Source organism: Coloeus monedula, assembly GCF_965178545.1.
Source record: "Coloeus monedula genome assembly, chromosome: 25".
Taxonomy (NCBI): domain Eukaryota; kingdom Metazoa; phylum Chordata; class Aves; order Passeriformes; family Corvidae; genus Coloeus; species Coloeus monedula.
The window spans coordinates 2,117,403-2,143,394 of NC_138805.1; the positions used below are offsets into that span (position 1 = coordinate 2,117,403).

Sequence of the window (25,992 nt, forward strand, 5' to 3'; positions counted from 1 at the left end):
GGGCTGCCTTAGAGACCAAAGGCAAATTTTAAAACTCTGACAGAGAAATGAGTTTGAAATAAATTATTATTGCACACAAGTACTTGGGAGTGACGCTTTGCTCCCCATTTAACAATTAACCAGGTTTTCCAGGCAGCACAATTCCACACAGACCCCAACAGCAGCACCACAAGCAGCTGATACAAAGGTTGAGTACAGGAAATAGGACAGGGAGTCAGTGCATGGTGGGATTTTTTTCCCCTAAAAACACAGTTTAACAGTTATTTAGCTCAGAGTGGTGCCTTGGAGCTCTACACCACTGCACTCAGCCACACATAGGAGCAAGCCCTGCTTCCAGGAAGCTTCCAGTCAACTGGGGGAAGGAAACTAAGGAAGAAGGAAAGGAAATATTTCTCCACAAAATCAGCCAGTGGTGGGCTGGAGGCAGATCACGCACAGCCAGAAGGACCTGGAGAGGGAGAGCTGAGCACCCACCTGAGGCAGGTACTGCTCTTTACCTAACGTGACACCAGGCTGCAACTCTTCATTGAGATGGAATCTGGCTGCTCTCACCACCTGCCCTTCAGAGAGGTGGCAGGAGCCTTCTGCAAATTCCTTCTACAAATTCCTGCAGAAAAAAAGGAGCTTGCTGAGAATATGACACACACAGAGCGAGCTTAAGTTTTTTGTCAACCTTGTTTGTTTTACCAAAGCAGTTTTTCTAGTCTTAGTCCAATGGAAATAAACTTTCAGCCCACCTGAATGCAGAAGTTTCTATTTGCCACCATTGTACTCAATTTAATCCCAAAATTACAGTGAGGCAAAGGACTTGCAGTAGGAGAAAAGCTGAGCTTTTAACTGGATTTGTTTTACTCCTTAACAACACGATGCAGAGAGGGGTTCTTTGCTCCTGGGCAGCTCCACCTCAGCTGTAAGGCTGTACTCAGATCTCCCAAGGAGAGAATGGGAATTTGAAGCCCAGCCAGTGAGAGCATGAGAAAGGGCTCAAACCCCTCATGTCTGAGGCAAGGAAGGGGGTTCTGGAGAGTAAAACAATCCTTCTGCAATTCAAACTCCTTAGGTCTGCTCCCAGCTCCGACACTGACTCTCAGTGCACATCAGTAAATCTAATTTCTCTCTCTCTGCCCCAGCTCTTTGTATCTTAACACACAGGGGGACGTTGCTGCTGGGACAACCCCAAATCACTGCTGCACCACCCCAGCCACGCACCAGCTCCCAAACTGGCAGTGATCACAAATTATTTCCACCAGGAGGACTGAACATTGAGTCATTTGCATAATTTCAGAGGTGGGGGTTTAAAGCAGGGAGAACTTGGGCTTCCTGGCAAAGGAGAAGTGTCAGCTCGTCCTTCCAGTGCGTGTAGGGACAGCTCTAGACTTTTGCCCTAAGCTGGAACTGGCAATGGATAACCTGCACTCCATGATCCTCTTCAGCAAAGACTCTTAATATTATCCCTAATCAAAGACAGACCCCAGTCCTGGAGCCCCAAAACCACACCATTAATTAGGAAGCAACAGCAAACGAGCACAACCAGGAGCATCTGGGAGGCCACCAAGCACAACAGGGCTCTGCTGCCTCATCTCTGGCTGGTGGCTCCTTCTCCCCCTCCTGGCAGCTGGGGCAGTAAATGGAAGCAGGAGGAAAAAGGAGTGGAACAGGAACCTGGCAGTGAAAGACAAGGTGAAGCAGCTGCTCCAAGCAGATATTTAAGGATATATCTGAGTCCTGCTTCCCAAACTGCTGCTCAGCCAGTTGGGATTATCCCAAAGCATTCTCCACCTAATCTACTCTTACTTAACTCACATCTCCCTTCTTCTCCAAGCAGGTGGCCAAGCTACCATCTCCTGCTGAGAAATGGCTCCAACAGTGATGCAGAACTGCTTTGCTTCATAACGTTGGAATCTGCCTGGTCTTGGGATGTCCTTAGAGCTCCCTAAATATCCATCTGCTGGCAGCAAGATGATCCCTCCCGGTATTTTCACACCACAGAAGCACAGAGCAGCTCACACTGTGGTGAGTCCATCATTAAGCAGCTCCTTGGGAAAGAGCAGGACTGGCATGCTGGAGTTACACTGCCTTCTCTCCAAACATGCCATGGAGCATCCAGCTCCCACAAACAGCAGGCAGTCTCTTCCAGCCTGGCATTCCATGGTTCTGTGAGATGAAACCATCTGGCACTGTAGCACAGACACTACAGTGATCCTGCGTGGTTCCCTTGTGTGCAGCCTCCTTTGGTCTCTAGAGAACACCTTGACCAGCCAAGTCCAGCACTGGTCAGTCCGTATTTCTCCCAGAAAATACACCAAAGCAGGTCACCAAACTGGTGTGTTGGTGCATGTTCTGAGTCCTTTTGTACTCCCAGGAACCTGACTGCTGAGCAACATCAGCTCACAAAACAAGTCTTGGACAACCTGGAGAAGCAGCAGCCAAATCCATGCTCCGTGACCTGAGGGGCTTTCCAGAGCCCTGCCTGGAGCTGCTGCAGCAGCAGGCACAGCAAACCAAAGCCCAGTGCCACAGCAATGAGGAGCAGAGCTCAGGTAGTGCTTGCAGGCCCTGTGCTGGGGCCTCACCCTCTGGCTGTCCAGGATTCCCCCCGGGCTCCAAGGGACTCATTCCTCTTCCAGAGCTTCCTGTGACAAGCACGTTTGTGTGGGAGCTGATTTACTTGCTGTGTCCCACATGGGTCAGCTCCTTTGTCCTGTGCCTTCCAGGTGACTGTCCCAGGGACTAAAAGGTGACTCAGAAAGCACAATAGAAGGGAATCCTGAAGTCCAGCCGAGCTACCATTCCTCCCTAGCCTGAGGAAAGTCTCTTTCCCAGGATCACAGTCCACCCTACTGCATCCTAGAGCAGTGGCAGGGAGAAGCAGCTGATCTTTGTCCCCAAGGCAGGGCAGCACCTTTGACCCCTGTTCTCACCTCCCAGGTATTTGGGCAGTTGGATGCTGACTTCAGGACCAGCACATCTCCACACTCCATCCTTTCCCCTTCTTCCTGCTGTGACACGGATTGTGCAGCGCAGGCTGCTCACAAAGCAGGGACAGCACTGCTCCTCCCTCCACCTGTCCTGCAGGAACATCCATCAGCAAGGTCCCATCACACCAACTCTCTCAGTGCCACGTGGGCTCTAAAGCCACAAAAGCAAATCTCCTGTGCTCTCTGCCTGGAGATGTTAGAGATGTTCAGGAAGGTGGGGCAAGACCATGGGTTTGTGGCTCCTTCTCCAACGGGTCAGGCTGGTTCATTCCAGGCTCTCCATCGGGTCAGCAATGAAACAGATGCTGCACAGCATCTTCAGCCCCTCACTCTGGGTTTGATCCACCACCCAGCTGAAACAGAGAAGCCTGGAAGCAGCTTCATTTAGCACTGGCTGGAGAAATTCCTTACAAGAAGCTCCCAGGCACGTTCAGTAAAGGCTGAAAATCCAATCATTCCATGCCTGTGGCTGCTTCTCTCCTCCACTGCTGGGGGCACCAGCCCCGGTTAAAGGGCTGGGACAGCTTTGTCCAGGCCACTACAAGCACATGGTGTGGCAGCTGCAGCCTTGGGTTCCTTGCTGGAGCCCTTCAGAACCAAGAACTCCAGCAGAATGTCCAGGAGGCAGAACACAAGGTGCCTGGAATGGAGAAAAGATGAAGCTTAGGCTGATCAGGGCATGGGAGGCAAAGCTCAGCACAAGGGAGGGGTGTTCCAATGCTCCAGGGGAGAGAGGAATAATATTGGGTCCCCAGAAGAGAAATGTTTTCAGGGGTGGTTCAGCTTTTTTTCACCTCCCCCAAACCAGTGGGTGTTGAAGCTGCTGAGCAGCACAGAAAACACAAATGCATCTTGTGTTTAACAGGATCACAGGGTCACTAAAGACAGAAAAGACCTCCCAGATCATCGAGTCCAACCTGTGACCAATCCCCACCTTGCCAACCAGACCAGAGCACTGAGTGCATGTCCAGTTGTTCCCTGGACACCTGGACTCCAACACCTCCCCAGGCAGCCCCTTCCAATGTTTAACAACCCCTTCAGTGAAGAAATACCTCCTGATGTCCAGTCTGACCCTCATTTCTCTGCTATCCATCACCAAACCCTTTTATTCCAGACTCACAGCACTGGGAATAGACAAGAACACCCCCTACACAGAGCTGCAGCTCTTCCCACACCAAACTAAACCAGGATTTGTCTTACTTCCCTGACATGCACTAACTAAGCAGGCCAAACAACATTCATAACATGACTGGCTCAATAATCTGCAGCCAGACTGAGGTTCTGGACATGCAGATGCCCCTGATATTACAAGTCTGGAATAACAAGGTGGATGTGCTCGGTGCCAAGCAGTGGGAATCGCACGGCAAAACCCCGGGCACAGCTCTCAGACCCCATGAGAGGCACCAGGGTAAAGAACACAATCCCATACCTGTTGATGACAGGCTGGCTCAGCGACTCCAGCACCAGGTTCCAGCTCATCCGACACTTACTGGTCCCAAGGATTTCTTGGATCACATCTGTAAGTGTTGGAGACAAAGCTTTAGGAGCTGCATATTCCCACAGGTCAGTCTTGTCCTGGTGGGTGCTGAATCAAAGCTTGTGATGGTGCTCTGAGCCTGGGACAGCAGGGAGTGCCAGGAAAGCATTCCTGGCTAGAAGGGCACGTACTAGCAGTGCCTTTTCACTCCCAAAGGACAGCGAGGACCCTTTACACTGCATCAAGGAGTTAAAAGTTCAGACTGCACTCACATGGATTAGGCAGCAGCTGCTTTAATGCCAAAGGTCCCCGTGTCAAACTTCAAGAGAGGGAAATCCAGTGCAGCTGGGCTCGGGATTTCAGTCCAGTGGAAAAGCCACAGGCTTTGCATGGTGACTTTCCTCACCATGGGACCCTTTGGCAGCAGGTGGGAGCAGAGCTGTCCTGAGCCCTGCCTGAGTGAGGCGGCTCAGCAGGAACTGTGAGCACTGAATCACGGCCTGGCTACATCCGGGAATGGCCAACACACGCGTCCCTTCCCTCCGAGCTGGGCTGCTTCCCAAATCCTTACACAAACTATCCAGAACTGGAAAACTCCGGGTTTTGCTTGCAGGAAACCATCAAACCTCAAGGGTCATGAAGGTTTCCCAGTGCCTTGGCACGAGCAGACTCCATCTCTGCATTTAACCACATTTCCAGAGATTCTGGTGCGCTGGAGTGTTCTCCAGCCACTGTCCTATCCCATGGGCAGCTGACAGGTCTCTGGGACACACTTACTGGGCAAGATCCCCATCAGGCTCTGCAGGGCCTGCTCTGCTGTTGCCTTCTTCTGCTCCTCTGTCCTGGGGGATTTAGGCACTGCTGGTAAAACTCCTCCAGGCCAGATGGATTCCTGGAGCAACTGGAGGTACTGGACCCAGCGCTGGGTGCAGGTCAGGGTAACCATCTGCACTTCCAGCCACCTGCAGGAACAGGGAGAGAGACAAAGGTCAGGGAGGGTCTGGCTTGGGACCAAGTTGGGATATTTCCACCCATCAAGAGCCCTGGAAGGGTAAATCAGCTTCCTGCGTTTGTTAATGTGCAGTTTTCTTGTCTCTATGTCAAAGATCTTCATAAGTATTAATTAGCTGAGTTTTCCACGCACCAAAAGTAGGAGATGTTCCCCGTGTTACAGACAAATGTGGGAAAAGCAAAGGCCATAAAAAGCCCCATCACCCTGCTAATCACAGGAACCCCAGTGAATCACCCAGCTCAGGGATACGACTGGCCTGAAGCTCCTAAGTTATCCCCAAGCACAGTCCGAGATGGAGCTGGAGGAACTGGTGTTTAACTACAAACAACCCCCAGGAAGGACTACAAGGACATGAGCTCTGTTCTGGCAGCCTCTGCTCCTTTTATCAGTCCCTCTGCTACCAAGACAGTCAAGGATGTCTTTCCTGGAGACCAAAACACACTCCAAGGATGATGAGCCATGAATATCCTGATGCTTCATCCCCCCTCTCATCCTACTGTTCATCCTGCTGTTCATGCTTCCCTGCTGTTCAGTCCTGCTCTGCACACTGATGGCAAGCAATGAAATCCTAGAATCCCCAAACGCTTTGATTTTGGGACCTTAAAGCTCATCTCATTCCACCCTGGGCAGGGACTTCTTCCACTGTCCCAGGGTGCTCCAAGCCCCATCCAACCTGGCCTCGAGGTCTTCCAAGGATGGGGCAGCCACAGCTGCTCTGGACAACCTGTGCCAGGGCCTCCCCACCCTTCCAGGGAAGGATTTCTTTGTTCCCATCCAAAATCCAACAGAACTGCTGATGCTCCCTCCCACTGGGTCAGGACTGTGCCCTTTTTACAGTAACCACCTGCAAATCCCAAAATCCCTGCTCCACAAAAGGGCTCGGAGGCGTTTGCAGCTGCACTGGGATGATGTGACCCCACCACCCGAGTGCTGGCCAGGGACAGTTCCTAAATCAACCACATGGACCCTCTCGCCCAGACGGGAAATCACTTCCCATGTCACAGCACAAGCCACAGCTGTCAGTCAGAACTTGCACTGCCTGGAGTCTTTCCCCTCAGAATTCCCAGAGGCCGTGGGTGAATCCCACAGAGGCCCCAGGATGGTTCCCTGGTTTAGCAGGACTCGGGGTGCAGCGCTGATGGTGCCGCTGGCCTCACTGGCGGGAGGCTCCGGAGCAAAGCTGGGAGTGCCGGCACGGCGCTGGGCTAGGGACAAGGCTTGTGACTGCGCCAGTACTTCAAGAGTCCCAGAGGAGAGGAGTCAGCCAGCAGGGCCAGGAGACCCGTTCCTCTTGGCAGCTGGTGTTCGTGCTTGCAATTCCGTCACCACTACGCCCCGGCAGCTCCGAGTACATCCAAGAGCCCTGCCAAGGCAAACTTTATTTAACCTGCGCTCTGCCAGACTGTCTGCATTCTTCCTGGGCGAGGCATTCGGGCCAAGGGTGTCCTTCCCCACACGACTGGGGAGTCGGGAATAGCAACAGCCAAAGGTGAGCAGGGCAAAGGAAGCAGGTTGGCATCGTGCGGGGCAGGGCCGCGGTGTGAGCATCCCTTTGGCAGCAGGAAATGAGGTGAAAACAGCAGATCTTGAGGGATGCACAGCTAGGAAATGCCAGCTGGAAAGCAAAGGCCATTAAAAATCCTGAAAAGGAGCCTTGGTGCAGCAGTAAGACCGGGAATGTCTCAGAGCAAGGGACACAGGGGATGTTGCCGGTGCTCCAGGACTGGCACTGGGAATGGGGAAGCACATCCTTTATGCTCAGCATCACCACGGACCTGGATGGTGCTACAAGATAATGCCTGAAGTGCAAACCTTCCACCTGTCCTAGAAGACAAAATGTCACATCCCAGTCCTGCCTGGGAAAAGTCATGTTGGAAATAAAATTAGAAGGGTTTCTATCTCCAGCCATCAGCAGATTTTAACACTCTGGATCATGGTAAACCCTCCAGCTATTCCCAACCAAATTAAAGTGTTAAACTCTGACTTCTCTAGGGGCAAGAGTTTCCATTAACATGGTTTTTCATTAACATGGCTTTTCATTAACATGTTTTCTTACACAATCTGCTTTCCTAGCTGAGAAAACATCTGACAAGCAACAGAAGTTCAGAGACTTGGGGACAGAGCTGCAACGAGTCAACCCTGCACCGAGGGGGTTCAGATTGAACACTGACACCAAACTCATTACAGCAACAGCCACTGTCCAGCCTTTAAAAGGCTGCAGAAAGCAAAGAACAAGCTTTCTTTTTTCTTAGGGACATTCCTAAAATAGCAAAAAATCAAGCAAAGAGTGGACAGAGAGAAAGTTGAACCTACGGAGGACAGCACACGTTTCCAGACAGCTCAAGAGCAAGCTGAGAACTGACAAATGCTGGAAGGCCCCACACAACCAACCTCCTGTTTCCAGCTCATGTATGTCCATAAAAACACCTGAGTTAGGCAACAAGGCCCCAAGTAACACCTCTGAATGTGATCACATGTGCACATACTGCAAACAGGCCAGTGCCTACAGGTCTTGATTCCCACAGTTGTGCAACACCACTGATGGATTTTCTCCCCGAGTCTGGCAGCTCACTGCCTTCCACTTTGGGAAGCACAGGGCAGGATCTGGGAACGGCTCCATGGGTCTTGCACAGCTCCACACAAGCTCCTGAGAAGAGGCCAACTCGCCCCATTACATGGTGCTCAGACAGCTGGGGAAGAAGTACCCAAACCCACAAAGTTTACAAAGAAAAGCGAAGGAACTAAACAGGAAAAGGGACAAGAAAGAAGGAGAAACCAAAGGCAGGTGCAAATGGAACACAGACCAAAGCACCTCAGCTCTGGGTTCCCTCTTGCCAGTCTGTCAGTGTGTGGAGCCGTTCTGAAGGCACTGGGAAGAGAACTGCCTGCAGTGATCCGTGTGGCTCTAAATCCACTCTGGGAGAGCAGCTGAGGCTTCAAAAGAAGATCTCAGAACAGAGTGACCTGAGTTTTCCTCCCTCCTCGCAACCACAGTGAACCACCAACACCCATTTCGGGGAATCACATCCCATTCCAACACACACAGGGGCAGCACCAGCAGCATTTAAACTGTGAGGAGCAAAGTAATTCACAGAATCACAGAATATCCTGAACTGGAAGGGACCCACAAGGAAAGTCAAGTCCAACTCCCGGCCTTGCACAGGACATCCCAAGAATCCCACCTCAGCTCCCACAACTGTAGTTGCAACTCAGGGAGATTCACACCAACTTTATTGAAAAATCCTACCTGAGTAAACCCCAGAAAATGGCAAATTGACCTTTCCATCACACAGACTTGTTGCACCAGGATTGGGATTAACAGATCAGGAACTCCAAATATCTGCTGGTTCAAAGCTGACCTTCACCAGCAGGTCACAGATGATTTTTTGTGCTATTAAAGGCCTAAGCATTTGAGATTCCTGTGCCACACTGAAAGCACACACACGCTGCTCCCAGGTAGAAATAAATCCACCAAGAAACATAAATAGACCTCTCTTATTTTTTTATTTTTGGATGGCTGATGAGTTACTATTTTCATTCTGCTATTTCATGAAGAAATAGCCTTAATAAGAAAGAAAAAATAAACCCATCACAGAACCATCTCCTTACACTTCAGCTGAGACCAGAAATAGATAAAGCGACCTCCTGGGCTCAGACACTCAAATGCTTTGATAGTGCCCAATGCAAAGTGCCAGACTGCAAAGGCTGCTGAGGCCTGGAAGATAATCTGGAGGTGCATAACTTGCCCATGCTGTAAAGGACCTCTGTTTGAAATAGCTGCTGGTGGAGGAATGAAATGGCTGCTAAAAAAGAGCCAAATTAATGCCATGGTTTAAGCTGGACCTCCAAGGTCAGCTAAAGGGGTCTGTTATGATGAGAAGGCCTGGGAATGAAAAACAAGGGCTGGGGGTGCATACCTTGGCCTTCCTTGGGCTCCTAGAAACAACAAGGGCTGCTAGGAGGGAGGAAAGGCAGGCTGAGAGCCAGGAACAGGCAAATGGGCTTGGTTCTACCTGGCTGGATCCACTCACTCAAGTGGACTATCCAGAGGGTTCACCTGCAGATGAGGGAGCTCAGCTCAGCAAGTAAAGCCCGCACAGGTTGGACTTGCTTGGTGTGCACAATAAAGATGTGCTATGAATGAACAAAGAGATCCAATACTCTCCAAATTTACAACCACCTGCCACAAGCAGGTAAAGCTCTGCTCTTTTTGTCCATCAAGGTGAGGATAAGAACTGAGATCACTTCAGCTAAGGAATAGTCAAGTTAAATATGCTGATTATAATTGAAATCTGAAGCAATAGCCATTGTGATTTCCTCACACCCAGGGATTTTAAGGATTCAGACAAACACAAACTGAAGACGAGGCCAGAGCTGGAAGGCGACAAAGAGGAGAAAGTTTCTCTGCTTTAGCTGTATAAATACAAACAGCCCTACAAATACACGTGAGATAGCATGTCCAGCTCAACACTGACTGCTTCCCACCCCAGAACGTGGCCTCCCTTTCCCTAAGGAATACACTGTGGCTATCCAGAAGCTCAAAAGAGGCCTGTGGGACCAAGGTAGCAAAAATGATTGAAGAAAGAAGCAACATCTGGAAAACACGAGGCATTCAAGCATGACTCTGAAATCAAGGAAGGCTGGTGCTTAAATCACCAACCATCCCTCCCTCACCAGTTCTTGTCCCTCAAATTCCTCCCCAGATAATGCCTTGAACCACAAGATTATCCTTAACTCAAGGGCTCAGGAGGAGCAACATTTCAATGCTTTGACTGCGAAACCTTTCTGAGGAAACCTTCCAAAATTAATCAACAGCTGCAGTGGGCACAGTAAGAACTGAAAAACACAAATGGAGAGTTTATGCCCTGAGGCTCAGCTTTCAGCACCTGCTACCTGAGCCTAAATCCACCTTCTCCACGCAGCAGAAACGTGTGCAGCATGCCCAGCTCAGCACCTTCAAAGCAACCTCACACTTGTCCAAGCCATGGGTAAACCCTGTGCTGAGGAAGGAAATGGGAAAGAAAAGGAAAAAAATAACCTCCATAAATCAAAGAACATGAAGTATACCGAGGCCCTTCAAAGTTCTGCACAAAGTAAACTCTCCTTGAAATGTTCCTCCCCTGCTGCCCTATGAACGTGTAGAGCTGTGAACAACCTGTCCTGTACCTGGCTGGGGACATCGTGGGCAGAAGGGTTTTCCTACCTGCTTGACCCAGGCAGTGAGAGGTGAAGCTGGCAGAAACCCTGGGAGATGTGGGTGTGCAGGACATCTTACTGTGGGGCAGAGAGGAAGAAAGATCAACCATTCCCTTCTGTAGGCAACCATTCATCCCTGCAGGGAGGAACCCACACCTCAGTGCTGGGATTTCTGTGCCATTTTACGTGTGGCTCCCTCAAAACACACCTGCTGCAAGAAGCAATCATGGAAACTCACAGGACTCCAACGTCTTCACCCTGCAGTGAATGAACCAAATTCTGCTTTTCCCAACCTAGATCCTCCTGCGATGCCTTGGGGCTCAGGGAAGGGGGGAAGGTATGTGATTAAAATAATCGTCCCCAAACTTCCTTGATTTTTCACAAAGCATCCTGGCTGTTGATAGCATCATCTTCAAGTATTTATTGAGCCAATTAAGCTCTCAGTGGTGCCCCAGGGAGAGGCCAGGCTGTCTTGGCCAGGCCTTGCTTGGAGCAGTTGCTTCATTAGCCCACTTCAGAATCAAAATACATAAACCCACTGTTAACCCTTCAAACACCAGGGAAAACTAAAACCAACGGGGAGACATTACTTCCTCTCAACCCTTTTCTTCTTTGTTCCATTTGAAATAGGAAGCTGTTGTGCTTTTTTAAATCCAGGAAGAAAGCTGGCATGTGTAACTGCTGAAACAGAATCAGAGTTAAAATAATGTTGCAATTGTTATCAAAGCATGGAGTGCTGGCTTCATTCTAGTGGCTGTTTTTGGAAGAAGGCTGCTTCTAGAAGAGGGAAATAAATTTTGTTTGGGACAGAGATTCAAAGCCAGATCCAAAATTTCCAGGTGCTTGGAGACAACTGAATCGAGGCCCATTTCCAAGCTGATTTTATTTACTTTACATATACACATGAAGACACACAGAGTCCTGAAATCGCTTTTACTGACATACCACAGGCTGCAATTCCTGCTGCTCCTCACGGCTACAACGCAAACAGCCAAATCCAGAGATGAGGAGTAAGATGCCATGAGGTTGCTTCCCCTAATTCCCAACTCTGGTGCTGCTTTCAGGCTTGTTTTTTAGGGACAGTGACTTCGTTGCCACATACCTGGGCCTGCCAGCACAGTCCCTGTGTGTGCAGCTGCAGAGGTCCTCACCCAACATGCCCAAATCCCCTCCCCAGGTAACAAACCAGGAGAATGAGTGGAATTAATGCTCCAGCTGCATTGATATTGCAGTTCTGCCTGGTTGTTTCTGCCAGCAAAACCCAGAGGCACTGCCTGAGGCTGGATGGCACATGCCAGCCAGGAAGCCAAAGGGAAGTGGGAGCACTGTCTCGGCCGTCAGACACGGCCCCTCCGTGGTTCCAGGGCTGGCAGAACTCCCTGCCCATGGGCACTGTGCTCCCAGCACTCCCAGCCCATGGGTGCTTGGCTGCTCCAGGTTTACTCAGGGACATTGAAGAGGGTCAGGCACCACTATTTGCTGGTGGCACTTTCCAGTCAAAAGGATCAAGGTGGCTGCCAAGGTTCTTTGTGCCAGTTCTGTTGGCACAGAGATCAAAGAAAATCGAAGAGAAAACCAGAAAAAAGCACCCAGCCAGCAGCTCTCCGAAGCTCCAGACCTCCTTGATCTACAAGTGCCCGTGACACTCAGCCTGACAGCGACACAGTGGAAGAGCCCAAGACCAAGGTGACAGCATGAATGTGCAAGAACCAGTTCTCAAAAGCAGGATGGTCACCTGCAGTCAGTCTCAAAGCACCCCTGGCACTCCACCTACAGCTCACACAGACTGGAATATCACCTCCTCAAATCTTCCAGTTCTGCCAAGGGATGAGGGGACATGGACAAAGCCTGGAGGAGCACGGGAATGACCCAAAGCAAGCAGCAAGCCAAGCAGGGCTGAGCTCATGGGTAAGGCAGGGATGATTTGCATTTATTTTAACTCATGCTCAGTGGAACATGACACCATCAAAGCTGCCTGAGTAGTTCCACACGCTCCTTTCAGGGCAGGCACTTCCGAGCCTGGCACGGACTCTGTGCCCCAGCCCTGCTCAGGTTCCAGGGCACAGACACCCAGGGTGTGCCGAGACACCTTCCCCCCACTCAGCAGTTTGTGGCCATGGCTTTCTGTTGTGCTGCATGAGAAGGAGCCAGGAAAAGCTTACAGACCAGGATCTGCCCCTCAAATACTCCCAGGTCCATCCTTGGGATGCTGGCTCTGTGCTGGGGCTCGCTTCTGGAAGGGAAAGCAGAGGTGGTGGCTGTCACCCTGGCCCCAGCACTGCCCCCATGCTCTGCATGGCAAACCCTAGACCTGTGGCTACTGTGCCACTGGGGACAACTGAGGGCAGGGTGTAGGGTCACAGCACGGCGTGGTTCGCGTGTTTGCCGCGTATTTTTAACACCTCTTTGACTCACAAGGCTCTAAAAAGCACCCAGATTCTCCAAATGCTTCTTAGCTCTTGCACCGAACACCCCCAGAGCCCAGAATAGCCCCAGCTCCTCCCCTGTGCCAACAGGTTCCCGCTGCAGCCTCCCAAGGGAAGAGGAGAGGAGCCTTTCCAGCCCGCGGGAGGGAAGCGGAGCCGGACAGAGGCGGGAGCGGGGCAGCGGGTTTGTTTACAGGCACGGCCCCAGCACGCAGAGAGGCTGCTGGAAGCAATCCTCGGCCCCAGGGTCATTCCCACTCCCAGCCCCTCTGCCTCCCCTCCATCCGCCTCTCCTTTCAGCTCCAAAAAAGGATCACTCCCTGTTACATAATGGGATGAGCGCAGTGCGGATCCGGGCTCGCACACGCGGCCGTCCTTGACTCAACAATCCCTTTTTCGGTCATGGAGCCTTCCTCTCCCACTGCCATCAAAGTGACACTCCGGGAGATGGATGGGGGCTGGCTCCAGCTACCCCAGCTACGGAGAAGGGGGGAAGGAGGAGGGTGGTGGGATGCTCCTTGCAGAGAACAGTGAATGGAGCAGGTAGGGAGGCCCCATAAGCACTTGATGTCACTGCCAGCCCAAGGGAGAAAATCCTCCAAGAAAGGGACTGGCTCTTGGGAGAAGCTGGATCTCATTCTTGGTGTGGGTTTTGTTGGTTTGTGCCCATTTCTATCACTCTGCACCGTGTCTCACGCCAGAGCAGAATCATCAGCTTGCAGCTGCAGGGAGGCAGCAGGAGTAGCACCTACTCACCAAATGCAAGCTGGCAGAGGAGTATCCAGCAGTGCCCCCCAAAACACTTTTAGGACACCTCCTTTTCATCCCCTACCACCTAACCCAGCCACTGACAGGAACAGGGAAGGATCTCATCTCTTGAAAGGATGAAGCCCACTCCGACTTTGTGGCCAGTAATGGCTGGAGACACAATGCAAATCCATCTGCTGTCCCATGTTTGTGTGCCTGCTCTCAGAGGCAGGAACAACAAATCCTTGAATAGCAGATGCTCCCAGAAGAGTTTCTGGTATTTTCCCCACCTGTAAAGGGTCCCCAGACACAGCGCCAGCCAGAATGGCAGTGCCAGGTCTGGCTGAGCAGTGATCAAGTTGTAAATACTTAAATGGAAGAGAAATGCCACCAAATCCCCACTGTGTCCCTGGACAGGCAGGTCTGAGCTAGAGAGTTTCAGGTCTGCTCACGACAGCAGTGACCACCTGGGCCAGGAATGAGTACAAGTCTCAGGGCCAGGATGAATGGCAAACCAGCAGGAAGGCTCCCCATTCCCAGTTCTCCTCCGGGCTAGGGGTAACTACAGGCAACAGAAATGTTCCCTGCAGGAATCCAGGTGCAACACCATCCTCCTGGCAACACGTCAGTGCCCACTGTGCAGCTCTTTCCCCTGTCCCCCGGGATTCCCGATTGTCCCAGAACACGAGCAGAGCGAGCCTCACCATCTGGATTTCAGCACACTCACAGAGTTTGTTCAACAGGTTGTAGTTGCACCCTGACCTGATGGTGACACCAAGAGGTCTCAGGGCTTCCCAACATCACCCCCAGCCAAAGCTCTGCCTGCAGCACATGTGGGTTCACTCTGACCTGTTCAAGTGGAGCAGCCACAGACACATTCCGCCTCACTCTAATGCACCAGCACAGCTCAGGGAGCTGTTCCACCTCCCAGAGCAGGCATGTGCTGTGTGTATCCCAACTTCTCTAGTGGAAAATGCCAATGCCACGTGTGGGTGCTGCAGGCTCCCTGGGTGACCAGGACACAGCTTATTAGGAGGTGATGATGTGCCTATTCAAGCTCTCATACCTCTGTGCTTACACACAGGGATTGGGTTGCAGCTTGTTCCCAAGAAACCAGAGCCCATTCTGGAGAAGTGGGAGCAACCCCCACCTCCTGCCACCAAAGGGAACAGACCAGGACTGAAGGACAGCAGTCCCTGACCTCAAAACACTTTGGCAACCTCTGCTGAGGGCAGCTTAAGTTACCAGCTCAGTTATAATGTGCTGCCCTGCACATTCTGACGCTGGCTTTGGATGCCTGTGGGAGAAAAAAGGGCGCAGGAGCGGGAAAAGCACTGCTCCAAGACTCTCCCAAGCCCAAGTCATTCAGGGAAGGCTTTCCATGTACTCTAAAAAACCACATCCTCAGCTAGTGATAGTCACCAACCTACACCAAAAAACAGGAATGCTCTGTTTGTGTGTCTTGGCCTTGAGCCTTACCACCCAGAGGCACTGGCCCCAGGAAAGCTTGGCAAGTCCATCCCAGCTGGAAAGGAAGCCTGCCCCTACTCCATGTGTGGGTCCCTGCCCCAGGCACAGGCAGAGCAGAGGGGTGCAGCAGTGAGAGCAGAGACCACACTCTGAGCTGTCACTGACAAGTCTCTGCTCCCTGGGCCTGTTTATTCTACTTCTGCAGAAAGAACACACTGAGGCCCTGGGCAGCAAGAGAACAGCAGGCCGGTCCTCCCGGGAGAGCCACAGAGCTGGGCACTGCTGCCCTGTCAGGAGCCAAGACTCCCACCCCAGGGCTGGATCTTGCCTTTCCCTGATATCAAGGGCCTGGAGGCTGCTCACTAGAGCTACACCAGCGCTCACAGGGAAAACAGCTCCCAGTGCAGATCCCCAAGGTGTTTACTCCACACACACGGAGCACCTGCTGTGCAGAACCTTGTTGGCTGATGCACACACAGCACTGATCTGCATTCAGGCACAAGCTTCCACTTCCACCTGTGATTGCAAAGGCAATGCCCGTCACAGAGCAGCCAGGGTGGTCACTCTGGCCTTACCTTTGAACCAGGGTCCCAAAGAGCAGGTTGAAGACCTTCTGGATGTTCTCCGTGCACAGCCAGCTCCAGTGATCCACCAGCACCAAGCGAAGCACGTCCAGGGCCAGGTCAGCCAAAGCTGTCTCAGAGTCTGCCAGGAGGAAGAGGAGGGGCAGATGAAGGAGTCACTTCAGGGCAAATCTGGTGAAAAGCATCACCCTAAACTCCTTCTTTTCTCCCCAGCTTGGCCCTTCGTGCAAACACACATGACCTGCTGCAGCCCAGACAGCCTGGGACCCTGCCCTCCCCACTCTTTTGATTTCCACCTCACACAGGCAGCCCCAGTCTCCCACCAAGGGCTGCACCAAAGGCTGAGCTGCTTCTCAGTTAACAGCAGGATTATCAAATCCCAGTCCATGCACAGGGGTGGCCATGTGCCCAAAACAGGTGAGAAAGCAGGTGGTGACTGTAGCCAGGAAAAGGTGCACTGCTGAGGACTATTATCCCAGTCTTTCCCATTCCTTTCCCTTCTTCCAACAGTTTTCCAGGCTCAAGGCTCTGTTGGTGGCTGCGGGCTGCCATCGTGTGGCAGATCCCAGCCTTGGCAGGAAGGTGGATGAACCACATCTGCATAACCCAGATTTACCAGTTTAAACATTAACCCACATATCTCTGCTGTCACAGACCTGGGACACCAAACCTCCCTCTGACCCTCAGGAGGATGACAGAGCCTTCAGCAAAAACAGTTTCTACTTGCTAAGGAATTACTTCCATGCTGTTCAGCCCCGAGGTGTTGTGCTGAACAAGCTCATTAATGTGCCACAAAACTGCCCCAAACAGCTACTCCCAGGCCACCACCCCAACCTGAGGCTGCTGCCTCGGCTCTGTTGGCCAGGTGAGATCCTGTGCAGCAGCTTTCCCTAATTTGGCTGCCCTGATGCCTCATCTTCCAACCTCTCTGCCTACAGAGACAATTTACACTCACAATTTACTGCTGGAAATAAAGGGAAGAGGGATTCTGGACCTCACACCTCTCCTTCCCTCCTCTTCCTAAAAGCTGGACTAAAAAGACAGAGCACTTGGCACCTCTTGCTCAGGGCCGTGCGTAAGTTACTCCTCACTTGCTTTGCCCCCCGAGACTTGACTTCCCAGTGCAGACTCTGGAGCAGGCTGCTCAGCTTCCCCTTAACCTCATACAGGGAGCATCCTCAGCAAGCTGTTTGTTCCCACAGCATCCAAGCCCTCTTCCTCAGAGAGCTGCTGGCCAACCACTTCCCAGAAGCCACTCCATGAGCAGATAGGGACATGGGTTGCCTTTTTATCCAGACGTTTGTTCCCCTCACCCTGCCAGCCCAGCCTGAGGCATCCCAGATCTGCAATCATTCGACATCCCTGACATTCCATTTCCCTCAGAGTTCAGCTAACTTGGCCTGCTCTGTGCCGAACCCTGGCCTCCAACTCCAGTCCTGCTTCCCCAAAAACCACGGGCATGTGTTCCAAGACTACAAGGCAAAGCTGGTAGCACAGGCTGGGTTTCAGAACACCAGACCTATCCTGTCACAAGCACGTGCTTTCAGTCAGAGCTTGCCAAACTTGAACCACTGGAGAGAAGTTTTTGGGAAGTTCCAGCTGATACAGCTCAGCTATTCCAAGAAAAAGACTGGAGAACATATTTTTGCATGTGTTCAGGATAATCTTGTAACTGTTCTGAGAAGCTGTGGCACCCCTGTGCTTCAGAGGAGGGTTCTAGAATCAGAAAGGGAACATCATTCCTTGAACTGAGATTACATTTGTGCTACTCCTCCCATCAAATCTATCCAGACTTAATCTCAAAAGGTCCTTTTATAGTGTATGGACATATCAAGGCTAACTTGGAACTACCAGGAAACTCTAATTCGGCCAATTTTTAGTTTGCAAGAGCTCGATTTTAGAATGTTGCCTGTTTAAGCACCGTGTCCTTAAGAAACTTCTTTGTGCAGTGACTGAGCTGAGCACACCAAGGTGAAGATCTGCAGTTGACACAACTGAGCCAAGGCCCAGTTTGCTCCCACCAGCCACAATGCCCAGAGCCATCACCAAACAGGAGTGGAAAACTTCATTTGCTTTCCTTTCAATCAAGATGCCAACAGGCAGGAGAGCAAGTCCTGAAGACTTTTCAAGCTGAACCTGCCCAAGTTGGAGCTGCTGTGGTACTGAGGGAGAGAAATGCAAGCACAGAGGGGCTGAGCTCACCAGAGTCAGTGTCTGGATGTGCTCCCTGCTCCGGTGTGCTCAGCCCATCCATTTCTTCCTGCACAGGGGCTTCCTTGGCTTCTCTGCCTCCCTCGCCTTCAGGAGCTTTGCTGGGGACTGCTTCCAGCAGCTTCTCCTGCTTCTGGATGAAGGATTCCATAGCAGCCAGCGACAGGGTGCCAGAGACCTACAAAAGTGCATTAGTGCCACACAGCCTGGGGTCTGCAGTGCCCAGACAACCTCCCACCTCCTGGTTTGTAGCCAACAGCACAGCCAGGGCTGCTCAGTGACCTTCTGCAAAGACCTGGCACATGGCAACAAGGCTGCAGCAGCCACAACCCTCGTGTATGTTAATTATTCCCAAACAGGGATTGTGAAAGGATTACAAAAGGATCTGAACTTACAGCACTGCCCTCCCTGATGGAGTACACGATCCTGTCATGAGCTTCACTCACACTCAGCACTGGAGTGATTTTACTGGATGAGAACCTCAGCCTGGACCTGAAAAGGAGAGCCATGGCACAGTCAGTTCTCTCTGCAAGCTGCAAGTCAGGAGCTTTTCAGCCAAGACCCAGGACCTGTTATTGTTGTCCACATCCACGCAAAGAAATCTGATTAGACCCGATTAGGTGGTTTAAGAAAACATCTGCCTCCAGGATAACTAAGAGATGGCAGTGAAACCACACCTCGAAAGTATTAAAGCACTTTTCCTCATGTACACCTGAGCTGAATTTCCAACATTCCACAGAGAGGTGTTACACAGAAGCTGACAGGGAGATGTAGGCAGGTGTGAGCACTGCAGCACACACAGGGAAGTGTTCAGGAAAGCCTCTGAGGCTGAAATCACTCAGCAGGATTGTGAAATCTAATTATAAACACTCACAAAAAGGAGGATATGAAAGGACACTGGGATTTTGGGACAAATTGTAAAATAGCCTGTTTATCATTAAGGAATGTCCTTTTCAGCCAAAATGGTTCCAAACTAGTACTTCTTTAGTTTGTCTTTTTGGCCACAGCAGCTTTTTTCCAGCAAAACATCACTTTTTTTGGGAAGAAAAAGCTATACTCGTGCAGAAATCTTCCCTTCCTTGGTGAGGGAAGAATCACTGACAAGCACAATGAGACCCAGCACTGTCAGCAGCACCAACATTTGGTAAGGAACATACATGAAACCATCTTAAATGTTACTCATAAACAGCTATTTAAATGTTTTTTGGGCAAGGCCAGTGTGGAACACACAGGAGAGGCAGGAAGGAACTTTCAGGTAGATAATTTAAGGCGGTATTTTGCAATCACTCCTTATATAAGCAATACACATGTTGAAGGTTAAAAAGCAATTCCCCAGGAGTATCAGTGTCTCTGCTGGCAAATGGCAGCACCTCAGAGCTCCCTGAGGAAGAAACCTACCTTCTGTGGAAACCTGAGCATTCCTGGGAAACCCTTTAGATAAAGAGGAACTCAAACAGTTGCGTTCAGCAAGGGAAGAACAAAGTATTTCAGTTAGAGCATGACAGAATTTACTACCCAACACATAAAGCACCCAGTCAGTTCTTCCCCACGATGGGCTTGGTTTGTGCATGAATTCCTTGTTCTGCAAAGCTGAGGGAGCCCTTACTTGGTCGCCTTCTTCCCGTCTGTCTGGGATTTCCCATCCACTTCCGACTCACTCAGATCCTCCGTGGGGCTCTGGGGCTCTGACCTGGGGAACGCCGTCTTCAAGGTGTCCACGATGGCATTGACAACGATCTGCAAAGCCAGCACTGCCTTTCATTACTGGATTGATCCTTATTAATGAAACAAACTGGGAGCTTTGAGACTTGCACTGTATTTTCTATTAAATAGGTTCTTTAAGATGAGCTCTGACCCTCTGTAGCTTTACGGGTTTCTGGGCAAGCTGAGCCCAGCTACAAAGGAAGGGTTTTGGCTCCTAGGAGACACTGAAGCCTAGGAAGCATCTCCAGGGGCAGCTGCAAGGGGCTCAGGTAACCAGCTTCCCACTTTTCCCACCTTGTCTATCCTGGAGACAACGAAGGGCTTCTTGACGAAGGCGATCCTGGCATCGGTGTTGAGGGCGAGGAATTCCTGCACCTCCTCACTGTTTGCAATCTCAGGGACTGCACACAATTGCTGCAAGGACAGATGGAGATTCAGATCATTTTGGAGTCAAGTTCCCAACCTGATCATGTAACGTGCAAGAGACACGGGGTGCTCCACTGCCTGCACAAAGCTGTCCTGAGCTCTGCTTTTAGCTCACAGGGGCACACAAATATCTCACCTTCAGGAAAGATTCCAGCAGACTTTTCCTGGCTTCCACTTTGTCACTGTCCATATTTCCAAAGGGGAGATCAGGGAACAGTTTCTTTGGGCCTTTGATGTCTACAAAGGAAACAAACCCACTGGCAAGCTTGAGAAAACTGCAAAATTGTAATAACCTTAATTTAAAACATTTTTAAATCTTAAAATTAAAAAAAATTTAAGATTAAAAATTAAAATTTTTAAAATCTTAAAATCTAAACACAGATTTTAGTCTTTATTAAAACCTTAATAAAGGTGGTTATGTGATTAAGGCTAACCCCACACACTGCCTGGCATCAGCCCGTGGTAATACACAGACACCAGTGTTTCTATTCACTGTTACGGTGCAAAACTACAAAGCCAGGTGTTGTGGAATGGGAAAAGGAATGTCTTGAAACACTGGAATTTGCTTCCAGAAGAGATAAATCTTTCCTCCAGCCAGCTCTGCACAGAACAATGGGGAATGTGGGCAGCAGACACAGCCCAGCATCCAGAGCTGCACAAGCAGGGCAGGAAACCCTCAGAGCAGAGGAGCACGGAGTGGGACAAGAGGGAGAAGGATTTCCTCGGAGAGCTACTGCAGGCACTGACTTTTCAGGAACTTGCGGAGCTCCGGCTTCTCCTCCAGCCTGGTCTGCAGGTTGAGGAACTCCCGGTAGCGGCGGTTCACGGTGTGATAAGCCACCTGCTGGAGGCTGCCCGCGGCCTCGCTCTCCAGGGCTGTCTCATACTGAGGAGGAAGGCAAAGGCACAACCCTTACACATCCTAAAACAATCCCAGTCCCTGCTGGCCCCCCAGGCCGCATGCATGTCCCATCCAGCAATTCCTCACATCAACCCTTCCCTGAAGATGAAGGAACCCATCATGACGGAACAAAAGCACGATACAAAAGATTCAACCAGCCCCACAGGAATCCCTGTGCCACTACCCAACAGCCCCAGTACCTGATATTCCCCCAGACAAAATTTATTGTGGAGACACAGAGCAAGTCCTCAGCTCCAAACTCCAGCCCAGGCGGTGGCAGGGATCTGGGAAGGGGGGTGACAGCGAGGGGAGCCCTTACCTTGACAGTGTACAGGGTGTAGGGGTGGAAGCCAGTCCCGCTGTGCTCCCGGGCAGTGATGGTGCCGGTGATCCGCAGGTTCTGGATGACGACCGGCCCGTCGGGGCTGCTCAGGGGCTCGAAGCTGAAGGTGCTCACGGAAGCTGTCGGGGAGGATGAGAGCAGGGGCAGGCTCTGCCCAGGCTCTGGGGGAAACTGTGGTGGGCCCTCTGCTGTGCCCACATCTCTCCCCAGGCTGGAGGGTCTCTGTGAGGAGAACCTCCTGGGAACAGCTGGGCTCTCCTCCTCCTTCTCAACCGCCGGCTCGATCTGGATGTCAGGGCAGGAGCTCAAAGCAGAGGTGGGAAGCAGGCCAGCATCCGAGCTGGGGCCAGGGCCCTGGTCCAGGTCCCCTGTGCCATCCTCTGAGGCAGTTGCTCCCTCTGGCACAGAGGGGTCCTGGGGGGCCTCATCAAGGAGCTCCCCAGCGGGGGAAGGTGCCAGCAGCTCCACGTCCTGGCCCATGTCGGGTGCGGGTGATTCCAGCTCCAAACCCTCACAGGGGAAGAGGGATCCCAGGGCTCGGGGGCGGAGGAAGGGTTCCTCTGCATGGCATGACCTGCTCACCTCCTCTCCCTCCTCTCCAGCAGCCCCCGCCTCTCTCCTGAGCCCCTCTGCAGCCCTCGGGGACGGGGGTAGCCCGGCAGGAGCCCCATCCGTCTGTGCCGGGAAAGGCAAGGAATCCGGCACTGGGGGTGTAGGGTGGGGCTTCCCACCCCGGGGCTTCTTGGAGAACGCCCCAATGAGCAGCAGGTTGATCCAGTCGGGATCAGACATCTTCCTGACGGCCGGCAGCAGCACGTTGCAAGCCACCAGCTCCACCACCACGAACCGTCCCGTCCGCGTCTCCAGGTGCGGCCACGGCACCAGCGCCCGCAGCAGCGTGTCCACAGCGGCCCGGGCACAGCCCACCTCGGCTGCGGGGCTCAGCAGGGCGGGATGCGGCCCCGCCAGCCGGCTGTACTCCCGCCACAGCGTCCGGCCGCCCTTGGGGTCAGCCCTCAGGGCGTCCCGTGCCCGCAGGAAGCTCTGGAGGTGCTGCCCGCAGAGCAGGAGGAGGCGGCGGGCCAGGGCTCGCCGGTCCACCCGCCTCATCCGCCGCCGCAGCTCCGCAGCCAGCCCCAGCATAGCCCTCTCCACCTCGGCCTCGAAGGCCGGCTCTCTGCTCACCGTGCGGTACCAGGAGGCCACGAAATCCCGCACCACTTTACGGACGGTGCTGGCGATCTCCTCCTCCAGCCGGGCCTCATCCGCGGGGCTGCCGGCCGGGGCCCGCAGCGAGCTCACGAACCGCTCCAGCCGCAGCCGGCGGCCGCGGGGGCCGAGGGCCGGGGGGCCCAGCCAGCCCCCCAGCACGGCCAGAGCCCCGCAGAGCAGCCCCAGCGCCCGCAGGTCCAGCAACAGCTGCAGGGCCAGCAGCCAGCCCAGGGCGACCACCAAGAGCAGCAGCGGCCGGCGGGACGCCGAGGGGCCCTGGGGCGGCATGGCGGGGTGGGCACGGCGGGGTGGGCGGGCAGCGGGGTGCACAGCTCGACACCTCACCAGGCCCGAGGGCTCTTCAGGGCCCCCCCAGACTGGGCTGCCGGAGTGGGGATTGGGGGCTCAACCACCCCGAAACCTCCCCAGGCACCGGGGTCAGAGCGCCCAGCAGATCCGGACCCTGACTGAGCACCGGGGCTCCGCTGTTTGGGACCCTTATTGGGGCCCGGGGCTCCTCAGCAGCCGCTGGGGTGGGTCAGAACCCCCCAGACCGGGACCCTCACCGGACAGCGGGGCTCACAGAGCCCAGCACACCGGGACCCCTGACTGCGTTCTGGGGCACAGCCTCCCAGGTCCCCCACCGGGGCTCCTTAAAGACCCCCACACCGGGCTCCTCATCAGGCACCGAGACTGCTCAGAGCCCCCCCAGACCGGGCCCCTCGGCGAGCGCTGGGGCTTGGAACAGCTCAGCCCCGTACCGGGCACCGGGACGCGCCGACCGTGCTCCTCACCGGGCACCGGGGAGAGGCACGGATCCCCCCAAGCCCAGTCCCTCACCAGGCACTGGGGCTCACAGAGCCCAGCAAACCGGAGCCCTTGACTGGCTATCCTCCAAACCCACCACACCGGGACCCCCGGGCCCGACTCACCGCCCGGGCACTGCGCCGGCACCACCCGCCACTTCCGCCGGCACTTCCGCTTCCGGTCCTGCTGTTCCCACAGCGCCCCCTCGCGGGCCGGAGGTCTCACGCGAGTCCTCTTAACCCAATTTAAGCTCTAAAAATAAAATAAAAAAAAAATTTAAAATATTACATTTCGCAGCCACGCGAAACAAGTTTTCACCTCCCCCACCTTTTATTTTATATGCAATAGAGAAAGTATGCAAGCATAATTTTAAATGTATAGATTTTTAAATGATAAATACCGTTCCTTTTTGCATGAATACAAAATAAAATTGAATTCATTATGCAGCTATTATTGATGCCTTTTTCTGGTCTTAAAATCAAGAGTCATATACGGTTAGAAGGGGAAAAGGGATTTTACCTTGGTATTTATTTTCAGGATCCTTAGGTGCACACGTCCAGGTCATATGCGTTGAGATGCACCCTGCCGAGCCTATCCTCTTCCCAACATTGGGTATAACATTCTAGGTGTTACTAATTAGCAGATCTATCAAAGATTCCCCAATGAGAGGCTCAAGTGAGCCCCCCTCCCCAAGGAACCTTCTCCTGGATGGTTCTATCTTGGTTTACAGAATGTGTTCTGGAGAGGACCTTGGGCTCTGGGGCACACTGATCCCTGGCTACGAAGCTTCTAAAATGTTGAGTCTCTCAGCTTGACAAACAAGTCCAAGAATGTAGGCAAAAAGCACTGGGAATACAGAAGTTGTAAAAAGGTATAACAGGGGTATAAAAGAAAAGGCAAAAATCTTCATGGCATTATTATAAACTAGGAAAAAATTGCGGGTTTCTACTATTTAAAGTAAAGGAGAAGTTGTGTTGCTGATGCAAACAGGCAGCTCTGCTGCGTTCCAGGTGCTGAGTGCCCTGGAAAACACCTGAGCCTTGTTACCTCATTAAGGAACAATAAGAAAAAGAGGTGTGATTGGTGAAATAGGAGTGAGGGTAATTACCTACAGCTGGTAATTAATGGGGTGATGCTGCTCAGCTGTAAAAGGGCCGGGGGAGCACCAGCTCTGTGTTGATGCTCTGTGGATGTGGGAGATCCTGGACACAGCGTTGGGGTTGTTCCCGAAGGAATTTGGAACTAAACGTTTTGTGGATGTTCAAAAATACACTTGGATTTTCTCCTGGTGGGACTAAGGAGGTGTGGCTCCTCTGGAGACCCTGACTTCTCTCTAGAAGAGGCTCCCCAGAGTTGCTTGTGGAGCTGCGAGGGACACCCCACGAGAAAGACAACATGGGATGGCAGCAGGACGAGACGTCACTGCAAAAATGTAAGAGAAATTTTAAAAACTCATTTAAAACCGCTTTGGGGAGCGGGGGGACTTGAGAGGGGTCCCCACTGCCACCAGAGCCCTGGTTGCATCCAGGTGTTGGAAGAGTTTTGGGAAAGTTGCTTCAGGATTTGTTTGGTTTTGATGATATTTGTGTTTGGTGCTGAGGAACTCCCTAGCTGCAACATCCAAACTTGCCAGGGGCTTTCTGCTGCTTCTCCGTGTGTGGTTGTGGCTCTTGGGTTGGTGCTAAATGCAAAAAAATAAACTACAAGTGGGAATAGAGGTTACTCTGCCTGTGGCAGCGGGTGTTGGGTGGGATTTGGGTGCCGCAGGTGTCTGGGATGGGAACCGTGAAGTGGAATTGCTCATTTCTAATGAAGAATTTTGCAAGACTGTAAAAGTTGCCCCAAATATGTCAGGTTTGAGACTGTCTTTTAGCTGTGTATAAGTACTGCAGGAAGCGAAGGCACCAAAGGAAACTGGCTTTAATCAAAACCTTATTTTTCAATCAAAATCTTTCTGCTTGAATCAGAGTTTTCATTTTCTTTTTTTTTTGGCAGGGTGGTATTTTTAGACTTTTCAGTGGGCTTTTTGCAGCCTGCATCCTCGAGGAAGCAGAGGGGTGATGCTGCAGGGGCGCATTCCTGCCCATCCAGGGCTGTTTGCAGGTGCTGGAGCTGCTTGTGCTGTGCCCCCACCTCTCTTTTGTGGGTTGTGCTGTGAATACTTTCGTTAAGAGAGCTCCAGTACCTGGCACCCTGTGTCAGCAGGCTGCCAATAAACGCTGAAGCAGCTCTGATTATGTTTTAGAAGGAAAATGCAGCTCGTGTTGCTGGCTCCAAAGTGCGCTCTGAAATACACGGAACTAAGGGAGATCTTGAATTTTCGGGGTTAACAAAGCTGAGCAGCTGAGTCAGGCTTATCCTGCTCCGGGATTAAGCCTCCAAGAGATTTACAACCTCCTCCTCTGCCGGCTCTCACCACGCCGGGCACGTTGCAGTTCAAACCCTGTGCCTCAGTTTGCCCTTTACCTCCAGCCCTTCCCAGCTGCTTCCTTTCCTTC

At 52.3% G+C, this 25,992-nt stretch overlaps 1 protein-coding gene across 4 annotated transcripts; it reads right to left on the minus strand.

Annotated features, from left to right (window-relative positions):
• Positions 1 to 54: 54 nt before the first annotated feature.
• Positions 55 to 23,634, minus strand: SNX19 (sorting nexin 19). 4 transcript variants are annotated; one of them, XR_014227079.1, is made up of 12 exons: positions 21,452 to 23,634; positions 20,979 to 21,117; positions 20,368 to 20,468; positions 20,100 to 20,219; positions 19,708 to 19,838; positions 18,497 to 18,593; positions 18,093 to 18,279; positions 15,882 to 16,011; positions 5,233 to 5,417; positions 4,408 to 4,495; positions 3,390 to 3,618; positions 55 to 607 (listed from the first exon to the last, which is right to left on the minus strand). XR_014227079.1 is itself a non-coding variant. In XM_082296970.1 (11 exons), exons 1-11 carry the CDS (start codon positions 22,973 to 22,975, stop codon positions 3,486 to 3,488), a joined length of 2,835 nt encoding a protein of 944 aa, XP_082153096.1. In that variant the 5' UTR covers positions 22,976 to 23,634; the 3' UTR covers positions 55 to 3,485. The 4 variants fall into 4 exon arrangements, 1 of the variants encoding a protein (XP_082153096.1); XR_014227080.1 differs by having other exon boundaries at positions 2,922 to 3,618; XR_014227081.1 differs by having other exon boundaries at positions 1,804 to 3,618.
• Positions 23,635 to 25,992: the final 2,358 nt, after the last annotated feature.